At 44.8% G+C, this 21,171-nt stretch overlaps 1 protein-coding gene across 1 annotated transcript in view; it reads right to left on the bottom strand.

The window, feature by feature from the left end:
- The window catches only part of MAN1A1 (mannosidase alpha class 1A member 1), a 466,871-nt gene that overhangs the window by 30,055 nt on the left and 415,645 nt on the right, over window positions 1-21,171 (bottom strand). The window contains exon 11 of the mRNA XM_085611277.1: window positions 14,376-14,491. Coding sequence (XP_085467403.1) covers window positions 14,376-14,491 — 116 coding nt within the window. The remainder of the gene's footprint in view (window positions 1-14,375; window positions 14,492-21,171) is intronic.

Here is a 21,171-nt window from a genome sequence, read left to right as displayed (position 1 = left end):
TTAGCTCATTTACAAAAGGGAATCTGGGTCCTATATACTAGCAGACTGCCAAAGGAACATGTGGCTGAAAGTATAAACTTAAAATGAAGGGTTTCACAAGTCTTTAAGTCAAACCCAGATTCCAACAAGCATTAATACTGAGTTTTATACACAAAAGCCAAACCCCCCCCCTCTCGGCCTAAATGCCCTATCCACTGTTAGGATTGAGTAATTAGGCAGAAAGGAATAAACTAGGTAAGGCTCAGACGTTTCATTGGCCCAAGATCCAGTTATAAAAACCCAGTCAAGGTCCCATTAAGCCAGAAAAACAGCAAACGCCAGCCTATGTGTTATAAGTGAGCGCGAGTTTATGTCGAAGACTTTAAAATTAACTACTGATGTAGGGTTAGGGCAACCTTTAGCAGTGTCCGAAGGACCAACTAGGTGGGGATTTCCCTCCAACCTATTAAAGCCCACACCTTGTGTATTGTTTACCTTAAAACTACAGGTTAAACAGCAACAATGTAGTAGCTCAGAGCGGTCCAGGAAGGGGAACAATACAAGAGGTGGAATCCCACCTACCTCTACATGTTAAATTAAAAACGTTGCAAAAATATAATGTGCTTCAGATTGGGCAATGAAATCGAGACGGCTAGGATGACTGACATGTCTGATGAGGCTGTCTAAAACATACTAAAATATGTTTTGGTATTGGCTTATTACAGGAGCTACATATAGATGGGGAACGAAGTACGGCATGAATCATAAATGCCATGTTATCCAATATGAGGCAGTAAACATTTCAGTTGGACATTAAAGTCCACCAAAACTACAGTAAATTAAAATTACATCACACAATTTAAATGTTCAGGGAATATCACCACACCAGTAAGGATCCACTTTTGGTCCTGTGGAGTGCCAAAAAATCTCCCCTGAAACAACTACATTAACTAATACTCAATGAACAAGTTACTTACCTTCGGTAACAATATATCTGTAAGAAACATTAGTAGTGATAGATTTCTTACCTTAGAATTACCCCCAGGTGTCAGACTGGATCCGGAAAGTTTGTCAGCCGTACCCCTGCGTGTTAGGTGGCGTCGTGTGGCTCCGCATCCGTCGTTGGCATTGTGGTCGCCGAGAAGACGTTGCGGCAGCTACTTAGACGCCGCCCTCGCGCGCTGACGTCAGTTCTATACATGACTTTCTGCGCCAGAAAATGCAGAGCCATGCAAGATACTCACCACTAGTGCCTCGAAACTAGAGCCCTGAAAGGGAAGAATGGGTGGGGCAGTAAGGAACCTATCACTACTGTTTCTTACAGCTCTATTGTTACCGAAGGAAAGTAACTTGTTCATCTGAAAGAAACACATAGTGATAGATTCCTTACCTTACAATAGATACCCCAGCAATACCAACCCCGGTGGTGGGTCTGCAAACCAAGATCACACCAGGAAGTCTCCGAGAACAGAACAGCCAAAGAAGCAGTCTCTCCGGACTTGGCTGTCCAGGAAGTAATGCTTAGTAAAAGTGTGCAGCGAGGCCCACGTAGCTGCCTGACAGATGTCTTGCAGGGGGACACCATGTCCCAATGCTGTAGTGGCTGCAGTCGCCCTGGTGGAGCTTCCTTTTTAGCCAGAGAATAGTATTGTATCAGATTTGTATAGCGCAGACTGTCACCCTACGGGTATTGTGGCGCTTCGACTTATCAGGTGGCACCAGCAAAACAGAAATCCTATTTGAAAAGTAAACAGCTAGTTTTACTCATTCCTAGGGAAGAGCCAGGTCTTTAAGCTTTTCCTGAAGAGAAATAGGGAGTTAGATTGTCTAATACTCTGGGGCAGATCATTCCAGAGGCGTGAAGCTGCTACTCCAAATGCTCTGCCTCCAATCCTGGTTTTCTTGAATATGGTAGCAGTTACTAGATTTGCACTGGAAGAACGAAGGTTTCTCCCAGGATTATACCAGGTGAGTTTCTCCTGCAGAGGTACTGGGCCCAAACCATGTACTGCTCTGAATACAGTACAGAGAGACTTAAACTGAATTCTCTCCTTAATGGGTAGCCAATGCAGGTCCTTTAAAGCCAACGTTGTTGAAGATCTACGCTGCCTGTTTAACACCAGTTTTGCTGCTATAGACTGGATTCTCTGCAATTTCTGCAATACTGTTTGTGGTGCTCCTAGGTACAGAATTGCAGTAATCCAGTCTGCTTAAAATTATATTCCTCACTACAAGAGGTCTAGTGGCGCTAGGTAGTAGTGGGAGAATCTGGTGAAGCGCTCTTAGCAAGAAGCAGATACTAACGGTTCTATTGGCTTGTGACTCCATTTGGTGGTTGTCGTCTACTAAGACCCCTAGTTTACACAGTTTTAACTAGAACCAGTGGTTCGTCCTTCGGGGTGAGTCAGAACTCCAGCGGCAGGTGCCGAGACATTTTAGCCATGGAGCAGTACACAACCTCAGTTTTTCCCCCATTAAATTGTAGGGAGTTTGTCCTAAGCCAATTGGAGGTCTGTTACATACACTCCTGGAATGTGTCCATAGTTACTGCTTGATTCCCTTCCAGGGAAAACACCAATTGGGTGTCGTCCGCGTAATTAACTGGGTCAATTCCGAAAGACCTGATAATAGGGATTCAAAGGGCGCAAGTATATGTTAAATAGAAAGGGGCTTATTGCGGAGCCCTGTGGCACCCCATGGCGCACCGGGGTCTTAGTGGATGTGAACGGTGTAATGGTCACAACCTGTTGTCTACCCGTCAAATAAGATTGCAGCCACTTCACTGCCCATCCTTTCACACCTATATTCTCCAGTCTTTTCAGCAGTATTATATGGTTCACCGTATCGAATGCGGCCGACATGTCTAGTAACACTAGTACTGATGGATTACCATTGTCTGCTCATATTCTTGGATTGTCCAGTACAGTCACTAGGGCTGTTTCAGTTCCATGTCCTGGTCGGAACCTAAACTGGTCCTGTCTAACAGATGATTTTCCTCTAGATACAAGGACAGAGATTTACTAACTGCCTTCTCCAGGATTTTTACCGCGTACGGCAGGAGAGAGATTGGTCAGAAGCTCACTGGACTTGTAGGGTCAAGAGACGGTTTCTTAAGAAGCAGAGTCACCACTGCCTGCTTCCAAACTTCTGCGAACATTCCTTCTTCCAGTGACTGGCAGCAAATCTTCCGCAGCCAGGGGAATAATTCTTGCCGAAACTCCTTCCAAATCCTATGTGGAAGAGGGTCCAGAGGAGAGCCTGAGGATACACTTTGGGCAAGGCTGTTAAATGAATCCTCGGTAAGAGGTTGAAAACACTCTAAAGTGGGCGACTGACTGCTATGAGATGTTTCTATCTGTGACTATTCGGCTGGTGTCTGAAGTAATTCATCCTGACAGCTGCTGTTGCTGGGGTTGAAACCTCCAACAATTTTGATGATCTTCTCGCTAAAATGGGCGGCAATGTCAGAGTTTTGGCGTTGCGACCACCTTATTGCCCATACAGACTGGAAAGGTCCTTTATAATATTAAAAAAGCGCTTTAGTACTGTTGGGTGCTTGCAGAATGGAGTTAGCATAAAAATCTGCTTTGGACCAAGAAATAGTTTCCTTATACAGAGCCTGAAATAGTTTCAACTCTTTATCTGACTATATACAACCTTCTCCATTTCCTCTCGGCCTGTTTGCATTTTTTCCGCATCAATTTCAACTCCTCACTGTACCAAGGGGCTGAGGGCTTCTTTCTATTCTTCAATTGTTTTACCGGGACAATCAGATCCAGGGTACCGTTTATATAGTTACAGTAGATTTGACAGTTTTCTTCTACTGAGTCGTTAGGGGCAAACAAATTCTGTTCTAGGAATGTCGGGCGTAGTCTATCTTTTTTTAGCTTGGCCCATTCTCTTCCCTTACAATAGGTCACAGACCGATTTGCGTTATTCACTAAACTAGGGAGTGTTATCCTGAAGTGGATTAGAAAATGGTCGGTCCAACTTTGGGGCAGTACATCCATCACCTCGGTCTCATTCCGATTAGCAAACAGGAGGTCTAAGACATGCCCTCCTTGGTGAGTTGGCTGATGTACCAGCTGATGTAGGCTTTCACAGGTTTGCCTTAAATCTCTCAGATGGGGTCCTAGGTTCCCGTTATCCCAGAGACTGAAGTCCACTAATATAACCATTCTTGAAGTGCGCTAAGGTCAGGTCGGCGAGGGTGTCGAACAGGGCTTGATATTGGGTATTTAGACCCGGGGGTCTATAACAAACTATTCCTGTTAGCAATCTTCCTCTTGCCTCTTGCAATGAGAAGCCTAGTAATTCAATACCCTCGACATAGACATGTAATGGAGCAAAATCCAATTTTTCTTTAAAAATCACCCCGACCCGCCCTCCTCTCCTAGAAGACCTTGGTTTATGAAAGATTTTGTATCCTCCTGGGCATGCGAAGCCCAGCTCTACAGAGGAGTCGGTGCTAGTCCAGGTTTCCGTTAAGAATAAGACATCTAGGTCCAGGCACTCTAACATTTGACACCTCCTGGTAATGCTTCTTCAAGGACCTGCTATTAATCAAATAACAGGCTTTAATACACAAGACGACCCATCGGGAGATAGTACGCTTGTGTACAGTCCGACTTTTTTTGGTGCCAACGTAGCCAACAAGAAGCTGGTCATCCACCCGGAACTGTTGTGTACGGTTCAAGTAAAAGGAGAGCCCACCTTTGGTCCAGATGGTGGAGCCTCTCCCTCTCTTGAAGGATATGGAGGCGGAAAGAAGGTGGGCAAAGTGATTGTCTGCCCGATGTGAAAGGCAGTGACAACCTTTGTCAGAAAGGATGGACGTGTCCTGAGTACAACCTTGCCCGGATGGACAGATAAAAAAAAGGAGGCTTACAAGAAAGGGCCTGGAGCTCATTCACTCTCCTGGCAGAGGTGATAGCAACCAGGAAAGAAGTCTTCAAGGTCCGCAGACGAAGAGGACAATTGTGCAGAGGCTCAAAGGGAGCGCACATTAGATATGTAAGAACTAGATTCAAGTCCCACTGTGCCATTACAAAGGAATATGAGGGAAAAACTGAACTTGAAAAGAGGGCTGATCAGGGAGCCTGAGAAAGGCCGAAATAGCAGAAAGGTAGCCCTTGATAGTGCCCAGAGCAGAGCCCTACTGGGCCAAGGAAAGAAGAAACAGAAGAACTTCGGAAAGAGGGGCAGAAAGGGGATCCACAGCCTTTGCTGTGCAGCATGCCACAAATTTCTTCCACCTGCAGGTGTATACCAACTTAGTGGAGGGATGCCTGGATGCCAGAATGACATCACAGCCTTCAGGAGACAAGTCAGAAGGAATCAACTGACTCCGCTCAATCTCCATGCAAAGAGGTGGAGGCTGGACAGGTTCGGGTGGAGGACCGTCCCCTGCTGCTGCGACAGAAGATCCTCCCAAAGAGGCAATTGGACCGGGGGATCGATTGTCATACTGAGTAGCTCGGGATACCATGTATGCCTATATTTTTCGGTGGATATGCTATAAGGACCTGCACATCGTAAAGTATACGCTATAATACAATGAATTATTCAGGACAGTTGTATTGGGTGCTAGCAAATAGCCACATACTCATCCACTAAGAGTAATAGTCATCTCAGAGAATACAAGATTCCAAAGATGTTAAAATTTGTCAAGAAGGCAATGCAGCACACCCCAAAAGTAACATACACCCCTAGATCAAACTTTGCTCCGGGTATAGTCCATTAGTTGTAAATTTCATTCAAAGAAAACAATCGATATCCGTTCTTGATATAACTGGATATGTTGTATTTATTCAATGGTATTCATACAAAGGTCCAATTTTCACAGCGCAGCCGACGCACGTTTCGCCCAACGGGCTTTCTCAAGGCTGCATACATACAAGAGAAAAGAAAAACATAGTATCTAATACTCTGTATACACAGATATGTAACCAGTATTTTAATCTGTGTTGCACCGTGCATGTAAGTCCAAAGCAAATCCATTATTTTATTTATATAAAGACAAAGGCAGAGACCTTGTAACTTTTTGGACCTTATGATAGGTCTCTGCCTTTGTCTTTATATAAATAAAATAATGGATTTGCTTTGGACTTACATGCACGGTGCAACACAGATTAAAATACTGGTTACATATCTGTGTATACAGAGTATTAGATACTATGTTTTTCTTTTCTCTTGTATGTATGCAGCCTTGAGAGAGCCCGTTGGGCGAAACGCGCGTCGGCTGCGCTATGAAAATTGGACCTTTGTATGAATACCATTGAATAAATACAACATATCCATTTATATCAAGAACGGATATCGATTGTTTTCTTTGAATGAAATTTACAACTAATGGACTATACCCGGAGCAAAGTTTGATCTAGGGGTGTATGTTACTTTTGGGGTGTGCTGCATTGCCTTCTTGACAAATTTTAACAGCTCGGGATACCATACTCTTTGAGCCCAGTCCGGAGCCACAAGAATGACTTGGGCCTGGTCACGCCTGATCTAAAGCACTCTGGGTAGAATTGGTATAGGCGGAAAGGAGTACAACAGACCGCAACTCCACTCCCGGCGAAAAGCGTCGCCAAGAGAGTGCAGTCTTGGAAATTCCAACGCGCAGAACTGCTGACATTGTGTGTTCTCTTCGGTGGCGACTAGATCTAACCAAGGCTCTCCCCACAGTTGAGACCTTGCGCCACGTCAGAGTGAAGACACCATTCGTGATCCATCATGCACCTGCGACTGAGTTTGTCCGCCCTGGCATTCAGTGAACCAGCCAGGTGTTGAGCCACCAGGGAAATGCCCTGCTTTTCCAGCCATGTCCAGAGGCATACAGCCTCCTGACATAGGGTCCACGACACTACCCCGCCCTGTTTGTAGCAGTACCACATGGCGATGGTGTTGTCTGAACACCTGCACCACTTTCCCTTTGACAGAGGGAAGGAATGCCTTTAGTGCAAGTCGGATCGCCCGAAGCTCCAGAAGGTTGATATGGAGCTTGGACTCCGCTGGAGACCAGAGGCCTCTGATCTCCGCTTCTCCCATATGGGCACCCCTATTCCAAGGGGGACGCGTCCGTCACCTCCATTTGCTCCGGTTGGGGAAGGGAGAGGGATCTGAACCGTGATCGTGATCCACCACTGCAACTGCTGTGCAGTGCCCTCCGAGATCTGGATGTAATCGGACAGGTTCCCCTGATGCTGCGCCCACTGGAACTTTAGGTCCCACTGCAGAACCCGCATGCGCCATCTGGCATGAGTGACCAGCAGGATGCAGAAGGCCATGAGGCCCAGCAGCCTCAGGGTCATCCTGACCAAAACCCAGGAAAGAGGCCGAACGATCGGAATCATAACCTGAATATCCTGGACTCGCCGTTCAGCAGGATAGGCCCGAAACTGCGTCATGTTCAGAACCGCTCCGATGAAGAGGAGCTTCTGAGAGGGAATCAGGGGCGACTTCGGCACATTGATGGAGAACCCCAGCAAATGCAGGAGGTCGGCCGTAGTCAGGAGGTGGGAATCGACTGCCTGGGTCGAGCCCGCCTTTAACAGCCAGTCGTCGAGACAGGGGAAGACTGGAACCCCTGATTTGCGCAGATGAGCTGCGACCACCGCCATCACTTTCGTGAACACCCGAGGGTCGCTGGTAAGGCCAAAGGGGAGCACGGTAAACTGAAAGTGCTCGTGGCCTACCGTGAACTGTAGGTGGGCCGGCAGGACGGGAGTGTGAAAATAGGCGTCCTGCAAGTCCAACGCTACCATCCAGTCTTCCGGGTCGAGAGCTGACAAGACCTGAGCAAGCGTCAACATCTTGAACTTCTCCTTCCGGAGGAAGCGATTGACGTCTCTGAGGTCCAAGATAGGACGCAGGCCCTTGTCCTTCTTGGGCACCAGAAAGTAGTGGGAATAACAACCACGTCCTACTTCTGGTGCAGGAACGTGCTGATGGTCCCCTTGGCGAAGAGGGCCGCGACTTCCTGTTGAAGAAGTGCCAAGTGATCCCCCGACATGCGGTGGTACTGGGGTGGCATGGCTGGAGAGGTAGTCTTGAGGGGGAGGGAGTAGCCACTCCGGACTATGTCTAAAACCCACCTGTCCAAAGTGATGGAGTGCCAGGGGGAGGGGGGGGGGGCAGCTGGGGGGGGGGGGGGGGTTTCCCCTCTGTTTCGTATATTGGTCACTGATATCAGCGAGCTCTGGATGCCCCCCTCTTCGACCCCATCAGCGCAGCTGGGCCCACTACGCTACTCCATGCCTCCTCTTTGGCGCTGCTAATCGCCTGTCCTTCTCCTCAGGTCTCAATGCATGACCTGCTGCCGACCTGGTCCTCACAGCTTGGGCCCCGGGCGCGCTTCTAGGATCCTGTTGGGCACTCTCCCATAAAGCCCCCCCGGGGTCTCCCAGCCTCCAGTATATTCAGGACTTTCTGCAGCGCGGTCTCAATTCCGTGCCCCCACCGCTCTACCCTGGTTCCTCCGGGCCTCTGTCTCCCCCAGGCGCCCACTAGTATCTCCAGGGCTGCACTCGCTCAGTCTTGCTAAAGATGGGGGGGGGGGGGGGGGGGGGGGGGGCGGGGCTCTGCCTCAGTTACCGGCAGCTGCCCCTGCCAGCCTCCTCAATGTCGCTGCAGTCTGCCTAACCTCCAGGAACCAGCGCAGCTCTCACCGGTGGTGGCCAGGGGCCTCCCCCAGACCCGCCACAAGGCGTCTCTGGCAGATCTGCACCTGCCTCCTCACCGCTTCTCCGGTTCAGCCCTCCATTGATTTGAAAAGTTCGGTTGAAGTCGGTCATCAGGAGGAATTCAAAAGGTGAGGACTCTGCAGTTAGAAGTATTCATTAGAAACCATTAGAACTCATCACTTAATGCCTCAATCTTTCATGTTTGGAATCTACTTGGTCGGTTCCAGGAGCTACCTTCGAAATCTGAGCGCTTGGAGATCGTTACATTTGATAAAACAACTATTCCCCTGCTGCAGGCAGTCCACCAAACAAAAACCACCACAAAAAGCAAGGTAAATGCACCTAAAAAAAACAAGCATTTGCAATGTAATAGGTCTCGCATTACTGATCGTTTGAGGTATTGGTGTTGCAAATAATGCAATGCCAATAGCTCATACTTTTGGTAATACATTGCAAATGATTGCATAGTGAGCCAGGAACCAGCATTGTATGTCTCAGTGCAGTACCGCAAGCTGCTCCTAGAAGTCTCTAGTGAGCAATACTCCTGCACTGCATGTCTAGGTGCAGTACCGCAAGCTGCTCCTAGAGGTTCCTAGTGAGCATCATAAACTTTGAAGATATGGTAAATACACCCTGCCCATAATGCATTGCATGCAAGACAGTACCATGAGTACATTCAAATAGCTATGTCCATATGTACAATTAGCATCTTTGAATTGTGACAAAATAATTATATTAATTCCGAATTATGTTAGGTTGTACTCTATGTGGAGCTGATGGAGGGAAATTTATACAAGGTCTAATATAGATGTGGATGTGGTAGGTGCAGCACCGCAAGCTGCTCCTTGAGGTCCCTAGTGAGCAAGGCACCAGCACTGCCAGTACCGCAAGCTGCTCCTAGAGGTCCCTAGTGAGCATCAAAAACATTTGGTCACATAAGGTACTCCCATAATGCATTGCAGGCAAGAGAGTACCACAAGTACATTCAAATAGCTATGTCCATATATACAATTGATAGCTTTGAAATGTGAAAACAATTATATTAATTCCGGATTATGGTGTACTCTATGTGGAGCTGATGAAGGGAAATTTATAGAAGGTCTAATATAAATGTGAGATGTGTAGGTGCAGTACCGCAAGCTGTTCCTAGATGTCTCTAGTGAGCATCAACTTTGAAGATATGGTAAATCCACCCTATCCATAATGCATTACATGGAAGACAGTACCACAGTACATTCAATATATACAATTAGTAGCTTTGAAGTGTGACAAAATAATTATATTAATTCTGGATTAGGATGTAATCTATGTAGAGCTGATAAAGGGAAATTTATAGACGGTCTAACAGATGTGTAGGTGTAGTAGAGGTCCCTAGTGAGCATCAAACTTTTGGTCACATGTGGTACTCCCCTAATGCACTGCATGAAAGACAGTACCACAAGTACATTCAAATAGCTATTTCCATATAAACACAAATAGCTTTGAAATATGACAAAATAAATATTATATTAATTCCGAATTAGGTTCTCTATGTGGAACTGATGAAGGGAAATTTTCTAGACTGTCTAATATAAATGAGAGATGTGCTAGCAAGTAAAGTAATCACTGCTAACCTGGTTTAGGACCAAGTGAGTGTCCTGTCTGAAGGCCTTTAACAAAATAGTGCCTTGAGGTTGTAATTAAACCTAGAGAGTAACAACACATGTAATAGGGGTTGTCCTCATGGGAGGTTACAAAGAGAGACAGGGAGTTTGTTGTAACTTACGTTTATCTGCTGCTCAGCCAGAATGAGTGTGGTGTGGAATGTTGGATGGATGGAATGTTGGATGTCTGTGAATGTCAGTTGGGTATGGGCTGAGCAGCAGGACAGCTGCTCCTGGTGGGGTTTTCCTGATTTATACTTGTAACAACTTAAATAAAGAACTTAACTAATCTACGCTAGAAGATCATATCTTCATTTGGATTACAACATTTGGCGATGGTTTTGAAGAAGAATCCACGTGTGCAATTTGAAGAAAACCGAAAACTACATAACAGAAATGTGACAGGAACTGAAAAGTGAAGCCAAAGGATGTTGAAAAACTAAGAATTGACAGAAACCGTGAACTGAAACCAAGAAAATCACAAGGTAAAAGACATCTTTGTGGTAATTAAGAATGTGACGCTGTTTGGCACCCAAACCCCACCAGTGACCCTGCCATCGGTCGCCCTAAAACCCAGGTGTGCCAAACTCAGAGTTAAACAACGGCATAGTACCAGCCACAGTGTAATGTGTATATTTGGTCGGGGACAAATGATCGAGCCCTGGTGTGAGATGCTTGCGGTGTGATGGGTTGCCTCTAAGTGAATTCATACTTTGAAATACTCTGTGTGAGAAAAAAAAAATAAAAAATAAAAAAAAAAATCGAACGCCGCTGTGAACTGCTCACGACGTGATGATTCTGTGCAAGATATGTAAATTAATGAGCAATTATCCGGTGTTGAATCGGGAGTTTTGCAAGGATAACATGTACCAGAAAACGAACACATCTGATTGTTCAAGGAAGGATATCGGGACCTGTTGCTGACTATTGGTGTTGGCAGCTTTTGTGCACTTTGGGATGTGTGGATTGAGAATGGAGATCGGGCCCATTGCTGCTTTGAAGAGCTGAAGCGAGATTGAGGAGCAAGAGGGGTGTGCCTAAGTTGTTGGCTCACGATGTGGAGACTGTGCTGTGGAGTTTGCCCGGATGCTGTGGGAGTGGAAAGGAGGATATTTTTTTTTTTTGTTCATTTGGACATGAGCGTTTCAGTTAAGGGAGTTGACAGTTACAGTTTAAAAAAAAAAATCTGGCACGAGAGAGATAACATATGTGCAGGTTTACCTGTTCACAGTGGATTTCAGCGTCATCTTCTGTGACGACCTTGCACTCCATTCACGTCTGTACTCTTGGGGGGCATTTTCTGGTGTACGTTTGTGCTGAGAACCAGCCGGCTCTACGTGGACGCGCGTGCCTCCATTTTGTTTTATGAAAAATACAGGATTACATCGTCAAGCCCAGTTTTTCATTGAAGATTACTGTGAAGGTCGCTGCATGAAAATCGGCAGGGGGTCTTGTACTGCGTAGAGAACCAGGTACTGACAATATGTTGGGACAAAGCTAATGATATCGTCAATGTGTGAAAAAAAAAGTTTAAGAGATGGCATGAAAGCAGTTTCTTCTTGCCCGCGCATGTCAACCACAAAACTCACGATTCTGCGGAGTATTGCTCCGTGAACAATGTCAGTGGGTTGGTGAGCTCCTTGGAAGCTATGGCAACAGCGAGGAAAATAAATATACATGTGGGAAAAAAAAAAAGAGGCGGGAGCTTAGAACTGAGTCAGAACTGAGACAGTGATCCCACAAATGGGTCAGAGAGCCCAGTAGAAGTTTAAACAGGACAAAGGTCCCAGTATTGGAAGCGGGTTTGAGAACCCAGAAGAAGCTGTAACAGGACAAAGGTCCCAGTAATGGAAGCAGGTCTTAGTGACCATGTCGGGAACAATGTCCCGGAACTTGAAACACAACGGAAAGCCCAAAAACATGTGGTCAAAGAGCCAATGTTGGGACAAAGGTCCCAGAACTTGATCCACAACAGGGACAATGGTCCCGGAAGCAAAAGTTTGTTGTGTATGAGTTGGCATTGAGGTGTTAGGCCACTCATTGGTTTGAGTTGTGTATGAGATGGCTGTGTTGTAGTTAAGTCACTCATTATTAGGTATGGTTTGTTGTATAATGTGTGTGAACGTGATACCGATTGTATTAGTGGTTTAGTTTTGGATGTGTGTGTATAAGTGTTATGAGGGTGATCGTTTTCTGACCTGCGGTGCGCACGTTGTGTCCTGATATTTGTATTGTTTTATGGTTGGTTCCCTATATGTTGCTTGTCGTGCCGGTCTGGCCAACTGGTGTGATCTGTGCCATATGGGCTTTGGTGTGTGATGTAGGACAGTGGTTTATTCAGGAAGTGACGTGATACTTTGGTCTGAATTTAATGTGGTGTGAAACATTTAGTATAGTTTCCCTGTGAGGTGTGATGTGGTATGGTGTAAAAGAATGTTTTTAATTATTCACTGTGTGCGAGTTGAGATGTAGTATGGTGTGATAGGGAGATGACATGTAGTATGATGTTTATTTTATGTGAGTTTGGTGAGATATAGTATGCTGTGATTGGATATTTTCTTCATGTGAGTTTGATGAGACGTGGTATGGTTTGACAGGGTATGATGCGAGATGTTTATATTGTATTGCATTATTTTCTTATTATTAGTGCATTGTATTCTATTTCTTGACTATATGTTATTTGCCATATTGTCATTATTTTATAGTTTCATCTAATCTATTTCACAATGCACTTGTTCCCCGTAAAGAAGGGAGATATGTTGTAACTTACGTTTATCTGCTGCTCAGCCAGAATGAGTGTGGTGTGGAATGTTGGATGAATGGAATGTTGGATGTCTGTGAATGTCAGTTGGGTATGGGCTGAGCAGCAGGACAGCTGCTCCTGGTGGGGTTTTCCGGATTTATACTTGTAACAACTTAAATAAAGAACTTAACTAATCTACGCTAGAAGATCATATCTTCATTTGGATTACAACAGAGTTACTAAGGAGGTACTACAAAGCCTAATAACCAATGAAAAGCCACCATTTACAAAGGAGCCAATTAAAAAGATGGGCGGGAAGTAGGTGGAGCTTTATTCACATATCCTGAATACAGCATGTCTCGAAGAGACAGCGCAAGCGTTGCCTAGTCGATACCTAAAAAAGTCACTTGCAAAAGCCTGCAAAAGTAAGTTCTGCTAATGAGATCGTATAACACAGAGGACGTCTTTCACCAATGCTTAAATATACAGTGCATGTAAGGTGGACACAAATTGAGTTCTTATATTTATGGTAAACTAAACGAAAAGGTATTTTTCTTCAAATAAATGGTAAAAAGCAATGTGCATGTATAACTCTTGTAAAGTTTAACTGATTTTTAACATTTTAGTTAACTGATTAAGTTTATAGGGTTTATTTTTAAGCTGAAATAAACTAATTAAATACATATTAAGTGAAATACGACCATGACCAATAGCGCTGGTGTAACAATGTTTGTTCAAAATCTAATTATTAATGCCAACACACTTGCTTTCCATTTCATTCGACTTTCATCTGTATAACATGCAATTCTATTCCTTCCGCTTAAATTCTGGCCTGCCCGAGCGAGGTTAGCATTTCGTAGCATTGCATTTTCAAAGCACATACAATTTCATCATTGTAGTTTAAAAACTACACAGACAGATAGTTCATACATTTTTTCCTTCTAAATATATGAGAAAGCGCCTTTAAAATAGGAGGGACGGTCGATTTAAAAATGGTAGAGTAATTACGACCCATGAGTGCTTTATAAAATATAAATAGGATACAAGTTTGTCTCTTTTCAAATCAGGGATGCACGACACACTAGGGCCTTTCAGAAGAAAAATAAACAACCTCGCATGTAAGCGAGCTAAGATTTGTCAGATGCAGCCTGATTCAGGCGGGTAACAAATCCAATGCCGCTCTGTGCCATGGAAGAACGACAATGCAGTCTAGTCACATTTAACATGATCTGAATGTCAAGTGCATGACTGATAATTAGTAGGCTCCAAAGAACACCGCATTGACACTTTATATTAATTAAAGCCTTGCAATCTGGGTGTTTTACTTACTTGAGTGTCTCTGCAAGGTAGAAGCTCTGCTGCACATCATCATGAGTTGGCTGGCTGGCGTACACATCTCGAAGGCCAGAAAATCCCCCTTCTACTCGGCAGTTTTTTTCCAATGCCTGAATGAATGAGAACAAACTCCAGCTTCAGCAAATTAATCTACTGCCAATTTTTCTATTAGCCTGCCAAATCCAATTACATTACATGCTTTTGCCAAATTAGTTCCTCTTTTCACAGTGAATTTGGGCATAATTTCAAATTACAGGCATAGATAAAACACAGAAAACAGAAAAACAAAATTGGAACCGACGGAAAGCGCATCAGACCGTGCTTTGATTAGTTGAAAGTATTGCAGAGTATTTCTGAGCACTAACATATCCTATTCATAATAAGCGGAAAGGATTTTTGGGTTGCTCTCTCTATCATGACAATGCATCACAAACGCTCCACTGTGCTCTCTGGACACAGTTAGGTCAGAACTGCTGGGTTAGTTTGAGGGTGTATCCAAGGGGAGTGGGCATTAATCTATAACCCACCATTAAAATAAAACAAGCCAAAATGGCTAGTCAATACACAGAAATAAATCTAGGGATCGTAAGGCAAGAGAAATTAAAGCAAGAAATACATCAAACAAACCAGTGGCTTAAAGTATTTTAAGGTCAGAAAAACACATGTTTGGTATGCCTGGTTTCTTGGATTGTTGGCACGGAGTCCATTGGCCACACAAAATAAGTAGATGAATTCCTGGATTTTATAGAAAAGGTACCTATGTAGGTACTTATATACATGCAAACCAATGCACGAAGTCGTCCTTTAGACATAATGAAATAAGAAAACTGCTTTCCCTTATGAACATGGATTACGGTTCTCAATCCACGAAACCTGAAATAGTGATGTTGAACAGAGCCTTTGAAAGTTGTGTAGGAGTTCCTTCACTGCGTACTCCTGTTCAATCGTATCACAATGGCAGACCGTCTTTAAGTAACTCTGCGGCACAGACAGACAACAGAAAAAACAAAAGTGTGCCATTGCTTCAAAGGGAGTGGTCAACACAACTTGTACTACATCACAACAATAGCTTAACTGCTACCAAGCAAAGCTAGTATCAAACTTTAAATGTCTTCTATCTCGGTGAACGCCTACCCTGCATTCAAGGTCAAGCAATGCAGTCAACCATGCAGAGCCATAAAATGCTCTACCCCTTCTTCAAATCCAACGCAAATAAGAAATGTAGCACTAAAAGGTCGCCTGCACATATTACCCGAAAATATAAACCCTAGCTCTGGACATCAGCAATACACCTGGTGCGGTTCAATTCTAAACTTCCAGTTCAGTTTCTTGCAGTCACACCCTCAATTGTCTCTCAAAAGCACACTCCCTTGCTCCTCATGTAATCATGAACGGATATGCCCCACATGCCCTACTGGTAAAGTAGTGTTACATTTGAAAGAACTGATACACCCCCAAAGCACATTTGATTCATGCTCTGTCAAACACTAATAGTTAATTTTACCCAAAAAGGCTTCAACTTGGAGTAACAGGTCAAATTATTCAACAATTCCTAGTAATTTACAAAAATGTATTATCTATGCAATATAATATGATATACACATCTGCAAGATAATGGCAACAGCTTTGTGAACTACTTTTTAATGAGTACACAGACCTTATAGTTCTTGTGCCCTACAAGCAATTTTATAGCTACGGTGTGTCTTTGTTTTCAGTCCTTAAGCGTCCTCGTTAAAATGTGTAAAGGGTCATCCTGTGGATGCCCAATAAGCATGACAGCCTATTGTTAAAGAAGGCAAAAGCACAGAAGGGCCCCAATCATGCCCCATACTGCCAGAATTAAATGTCTGCCAAAAGAAAAAACTTTGATAGCGCTCCTTTTGAATTTGAACTCTCATGTACATGCGTATTTATAGATTTATGCACTTCAGACCCAGGGGTACAGATTTTACTATACTTTCAGTCATCAGCTGGTGGATATCAATGGTGACAGCTTGTCAGAACGTCTGCCCAGACATTGGTCGCGATTAAAGGATACACTTGTAATAAAGTGACAGTTTACATGAATAGTACAGGGGCAAAAAAAAAGCTGCTGAACATGCCTCAACTTTGACAATAGGCATAAATGCATTCTGGGACCTAGGATTCTTATGGGGAAGGAGAGAATACACTCAGAATGCATATTTGACAGAGAATCACCATGCTACACGTGTCAACGGATCAAGAGCAGCCTTGATCCCAATAAAGTTGTCGGAAGCATAAAAACAAGCTAATGAACCTGACTGAGCCATCAGCTGTTGAACAGTGTGTGCCTGGGCATGGCCTTGGAATGGGTCCACAAATATCTTTCCAACCACACTGCTGGACCTGGCCCTTTTTGCAGGGTTATCCCCAAACGTTTTACATTCCTCCGCCTTATTTTGCTGACCTTTTTGTTGGGTCTAGGACTCTGGGCACTTTATCACTGCTAATTAGTGCTAAAGTGTATGTGCATTCTCCTCTAAACAAGGTATGCTTAGTGTACACCTGTTTTGCATATTTAAAACTACTTACCAAGTCTTAAACTCCCCCTTTTATTTCCACATAGGTCCTATGTAGCCCTATAGGCAAGGTGCTGTCTAAGTAAAAGGCAGGACATATGCCTTATGTGTGGCATAACCTGGTACTAACAAACAGCCTATTTTGTTTGTCACTGCTGTGAGGCCTACTCCTCTCAATGGCTAGCATTGGGAATTCCCTTACATACTTTTAAGTGGTCATTCCTGATCTGAAAGGAGGGGCGTTGCCATGTTTGGTATGTTTAGAATACTGATAAATCATGCTTACTGGTGTAGTTGGATGTTCAATTATTTTGGAAATGCCCCTTTTAGAAGTGAGCATTTCTCTGTGCTTAGGACTCTTTGGGTCGCATTATGGAATACAGCACACTCTCCTTGTTAGAACTCTGCATTAAGGAGTGTCATGTTGAATGCACTGCCCCCAGGGCAGCTGCAAACTCGCGCTGCCTTGGCGCAGCGCATTCAATTGAAAAACGAAGCAGCCACTCGGTGTTTTGCTGTGCATGCGGCAACCCGTCTGTACTTTTAACGGGGATTAGAGATCCCCCTTGTAGGGGGGGGGGGGTGCAGTGAGTGACTGCACCTGCCTGCATGGGGATGCCTGGGGGCCCATAGGCCTCAGGGCCTATGGGCCCCCAGGGCTGGCATCAGGGGCACACTATTAGTGCGCCTCAACAGCTTCTTTGCCCATTGCTCTCGCGTCTAATACGGCACGGGTGCAAAGGCAAAGGGATTCCCTCATTTGCATGGGGTTACGACCCCATGGAAAGGAGGGAACACCCTCTGGTGATGCCCGTTGTGGTCCCAAGGCACTTTGTATATTACAGCTTTGCAGCCTGACTCCAATACATTCCTGAGCTAGGGTGACAGCTACACTTAGTGTATACTTTCCAGAAAGCCACAACACAGAAAGGGCTGGATGTGACAGGGGTTACATCTGCATTCATCTGAATACTGATGATCTTCCTATAATGGGAGAGGATGTTCACTCTTTACATTTGTATAGGTTATGCCCTCCTCTCACACAGAGCTGATTTACCCCCTACTGATTGGCTGGAGCAAGGGCTGGGTTAAAAGGGATTGTTGCGCACTTCTAAGGGTTTCTTTGAAGTCACTCCTTCAAAGACAATTTGGAGTAGAGGTACAGGGGCTCTGACCCTAGTTTGGTGAAGCACTTTTGGATCTGGAATAGAACCTCTGTTAAGACTGCTGCACTGTTTAAAGGACTTATCTGGACTTATTTTCTGCTTGTTGCCTTGCTGCTCCCCGACTATGGTCTAACCAGACACTGCATGGGACTTGTAACTAGACGCTGCTGGCTCTACATGCTGCACATTGCCAAAGGACTGCTTTGCAGTAAAGTTAACCCGCCATATATCTGTTGGCCGGATGCCTACCTTCCTTTGTGCCCCGCATCCAGTGTTCTCCAAGGGCCTGCTTGCCCCCCTGTCACCCCGCGCTTTTTTCAAATTTATTGCCATCAAAATGTGCGCTTGCACACCACTGCCATGGGACTCTGGTTGCCTGGGAGTAAGGCAGCAGTGTCTGCTAAAGAAGAAAATGTGACTGCTTTCACTGTTTGCCCTAAATCAGCTTGCGTTGAGCACTTTATTTTATCAAACAGCACCCCCAGCGAGAGGCCAGCTCGAAGCATCTGATCGCCGTTTCAGGAGTTGCAAGCCGCAGGGAAGCCCTGTGGGAGTGGCTCACCTAGTTCTCAGGATGTCAATGCTAAAAGCAACCCTGCACAAGTGGCCTCCACTTCCTCCAGCACGTTTTTCAGTAACCAGGGGCGGGCCAGGTACAAAGACCATCACGAGTCCCAGCTCCTTGAACAGTGCTGTGTGCAACCAGCCAAGGGAAGGCTGAAGGCTTAGGATTTGAGCCCTGTTTCCGAGGCAGGCCTGCCTACCTGCATCCTTCCCCACAACACCTTGCAAGGGTGCCCACCTCACTGCCACAGATCCCAGAGGATGGGCCAGTCCCCACGTGAAGCACTGTGGGTGAGTAGGGCCTGGCCTAGGGGAATTGTGCCGTCACCCACACGTCTACACGGGGGGGGGGGGGGGGGGGGGGAGTTCTTTCCTCATAAACATGGGGGCCTTCTTATTGCTAAACCTTCCGGGATGAGACCTCGAGAGGTACATAAAACTACCTCCCTTGAAAGAAGGCCTTCAAGGCAACGCCCTGTTTGTTTCGAAATCACAAACTTTCCTTCCCTTCTTACAGCATGTCAGCTAATAGGTGCTCCTGTGCCCCATGTTGTAGAGAGGCAGCAGATGTTCTACTCCCACCTCACATAACTGGCTCAATACTGGGGTGTTACTTGCTTTTAAAGCATGGTCATGTACCCAGGAAAGGATTTAGGGATTGCATACAGTTAAAGTGATATTAGTATCTAGCCGTGCATAGGAAACCTTGGAATCACCGTAAACGGTCTAATAGCAGCGCAGGTGCTCCAAGGCCCTATATGCCTTCCTGCAACAAATGATTATTACGGCTATACATAGGATTGCTTACATGATACTCCTGCAATACCTAATCTATACGTGATATTACTGTAATACCAGTGGTGGTTAGTTTATACTGCCATGCTTGCAAAGGTACTTGTATGTCTTTTTTGCCTTGCATTGTTCAGGATAACTATCTATCTCAGGATTTGCATAGTATGCACAGTTCTTCTGATTCATGTCGTTTTTGTCTTGTTGTATGTATAATATACTATATATTTTGCCATATAATCATGGTTGGTGTCTCTTGTGGTGTATGTATCTGTGTGGTGTGCATATGCTTTACACATTGCCTCTAATAAGCCTGCGTGTTCTGCGCCAAGCTACTAGAGAGTGAGCACAAGTTATCATTGGTGTGTAACTTACTTGCCCCGACTGGGGTGGTGGGTTCTGTCTGGCTTAGGTGCGTTCCCTAGCCCCCCAGAAACTTCATTTCTAACACTCAAATTTTAAAGTGCTCTCTTCTTTCATCGGCAAGGTTCATCTTGGTCATGGTAATTAACGTCCACCTGTTCCAAATGTGCACAGATTTTGAGATTATCCTCTAACCTTTTCCATGCGTCGGACTGCCCCATGCCGTCCGAAATCACGATAGACGTGTGCGGAGGACGGCCAGGGGCCGTCTGATCTGCACACGAGTCAGATTTGGCCACACTCCGGCAGAATGTTCGCCGCAGCGAAGCGGCTAAAAAGGTGACGTGTTTGGTCTCAAGGCAACTACAGAATCTTATCAAAGGGATTGACCCACATCCTCACTGGATGAAGGATTACAGTCCCTTTCTATTTATGTGAAGACTGTCGATTCTAGGACGAAAAACAAAACACTCCATTCATCTGAACTAAAGCACTAGGTGCGGTCATTGCTCCAACTGAAAGTAAAAAACAAAAGAATCACATCTGGCTCAAACCTGTGCAATGACCCAAAAATTCATGCAGAACTCAAGGGTGTGTATTTCCTTTAGTATGCTGAGGAAAGTTCACAACTGCTGCAGGCCACACACTGGAGAGAACCCAATAAACCACTTGTACTTTCGAAGTTGGAACCTCAGCACTAGTGCTTTAACTAGGCTCCTCGGAAAACAACTCCTAAAAGTTACATGAATCCATAGTGATATTTGCTACAGTTTGGCTTTGTAGACCCCCACACTGAAGGCAATCCCATTGTTATATTGTCTCAAACATAAGGATTAAAATTCAAGGCCTCTCTTTCACATGACTTGGAGATACAAAATCATGCCAAAATCCCACCAAGACTTTGCAAGGTATGAGAAAAACCTGACAAGGGGTCTAACTTCATGAATAGACTACTTCCAACCCAAAGCTGTGATATAGCTGCCTATGCACCATGAGAAAAAAAGATGGGTTACAAAGGTACAGATATTTAAGAAACTACCAAAATAATGCCTGCCCTGCAAGCCATTTTGGGAAACGAAAAGACTTGTCATGATCATGGCTAATTATGGTCCAACTTCTGCTTGGATACATAAATCAGATTCTGTTCAGGCGCAGAGCATGTCATCGCTTATAGAGTATCTTAAGTGTGTGTGCATTTTAGCTTGCTCATTTATGTGTTAGAATAGGCAACAGATACAGCAAAATCAAGAAACTTTCCCTATCGGCTCTAATACACAATGACAGGTACACCGTTATGTCGAGTAATTTTTGTAATATAATTTACACCAAGAACTATATTGCCTCTAGGTGCACGCCTTAATGATTGAA

The sequence above is a fragment of the Triturus cristatus genome, chromosome 6, assembly GCF_964204655.1.
Source record: "Triturus cristatus chromosome 6, aTriCri1.1, whole genome shotgun sequence".
Lineage (NCBI taxonomy): Eukaryota > Metazoa > Chordata > Amphibia > Caudata > Salamandridae > Triturus > Triturus cristatus.
Note: the sequence above shows the minus strand (reverse complement) of the source record. Positions and strands in the feature narration are given on the sequence as shown.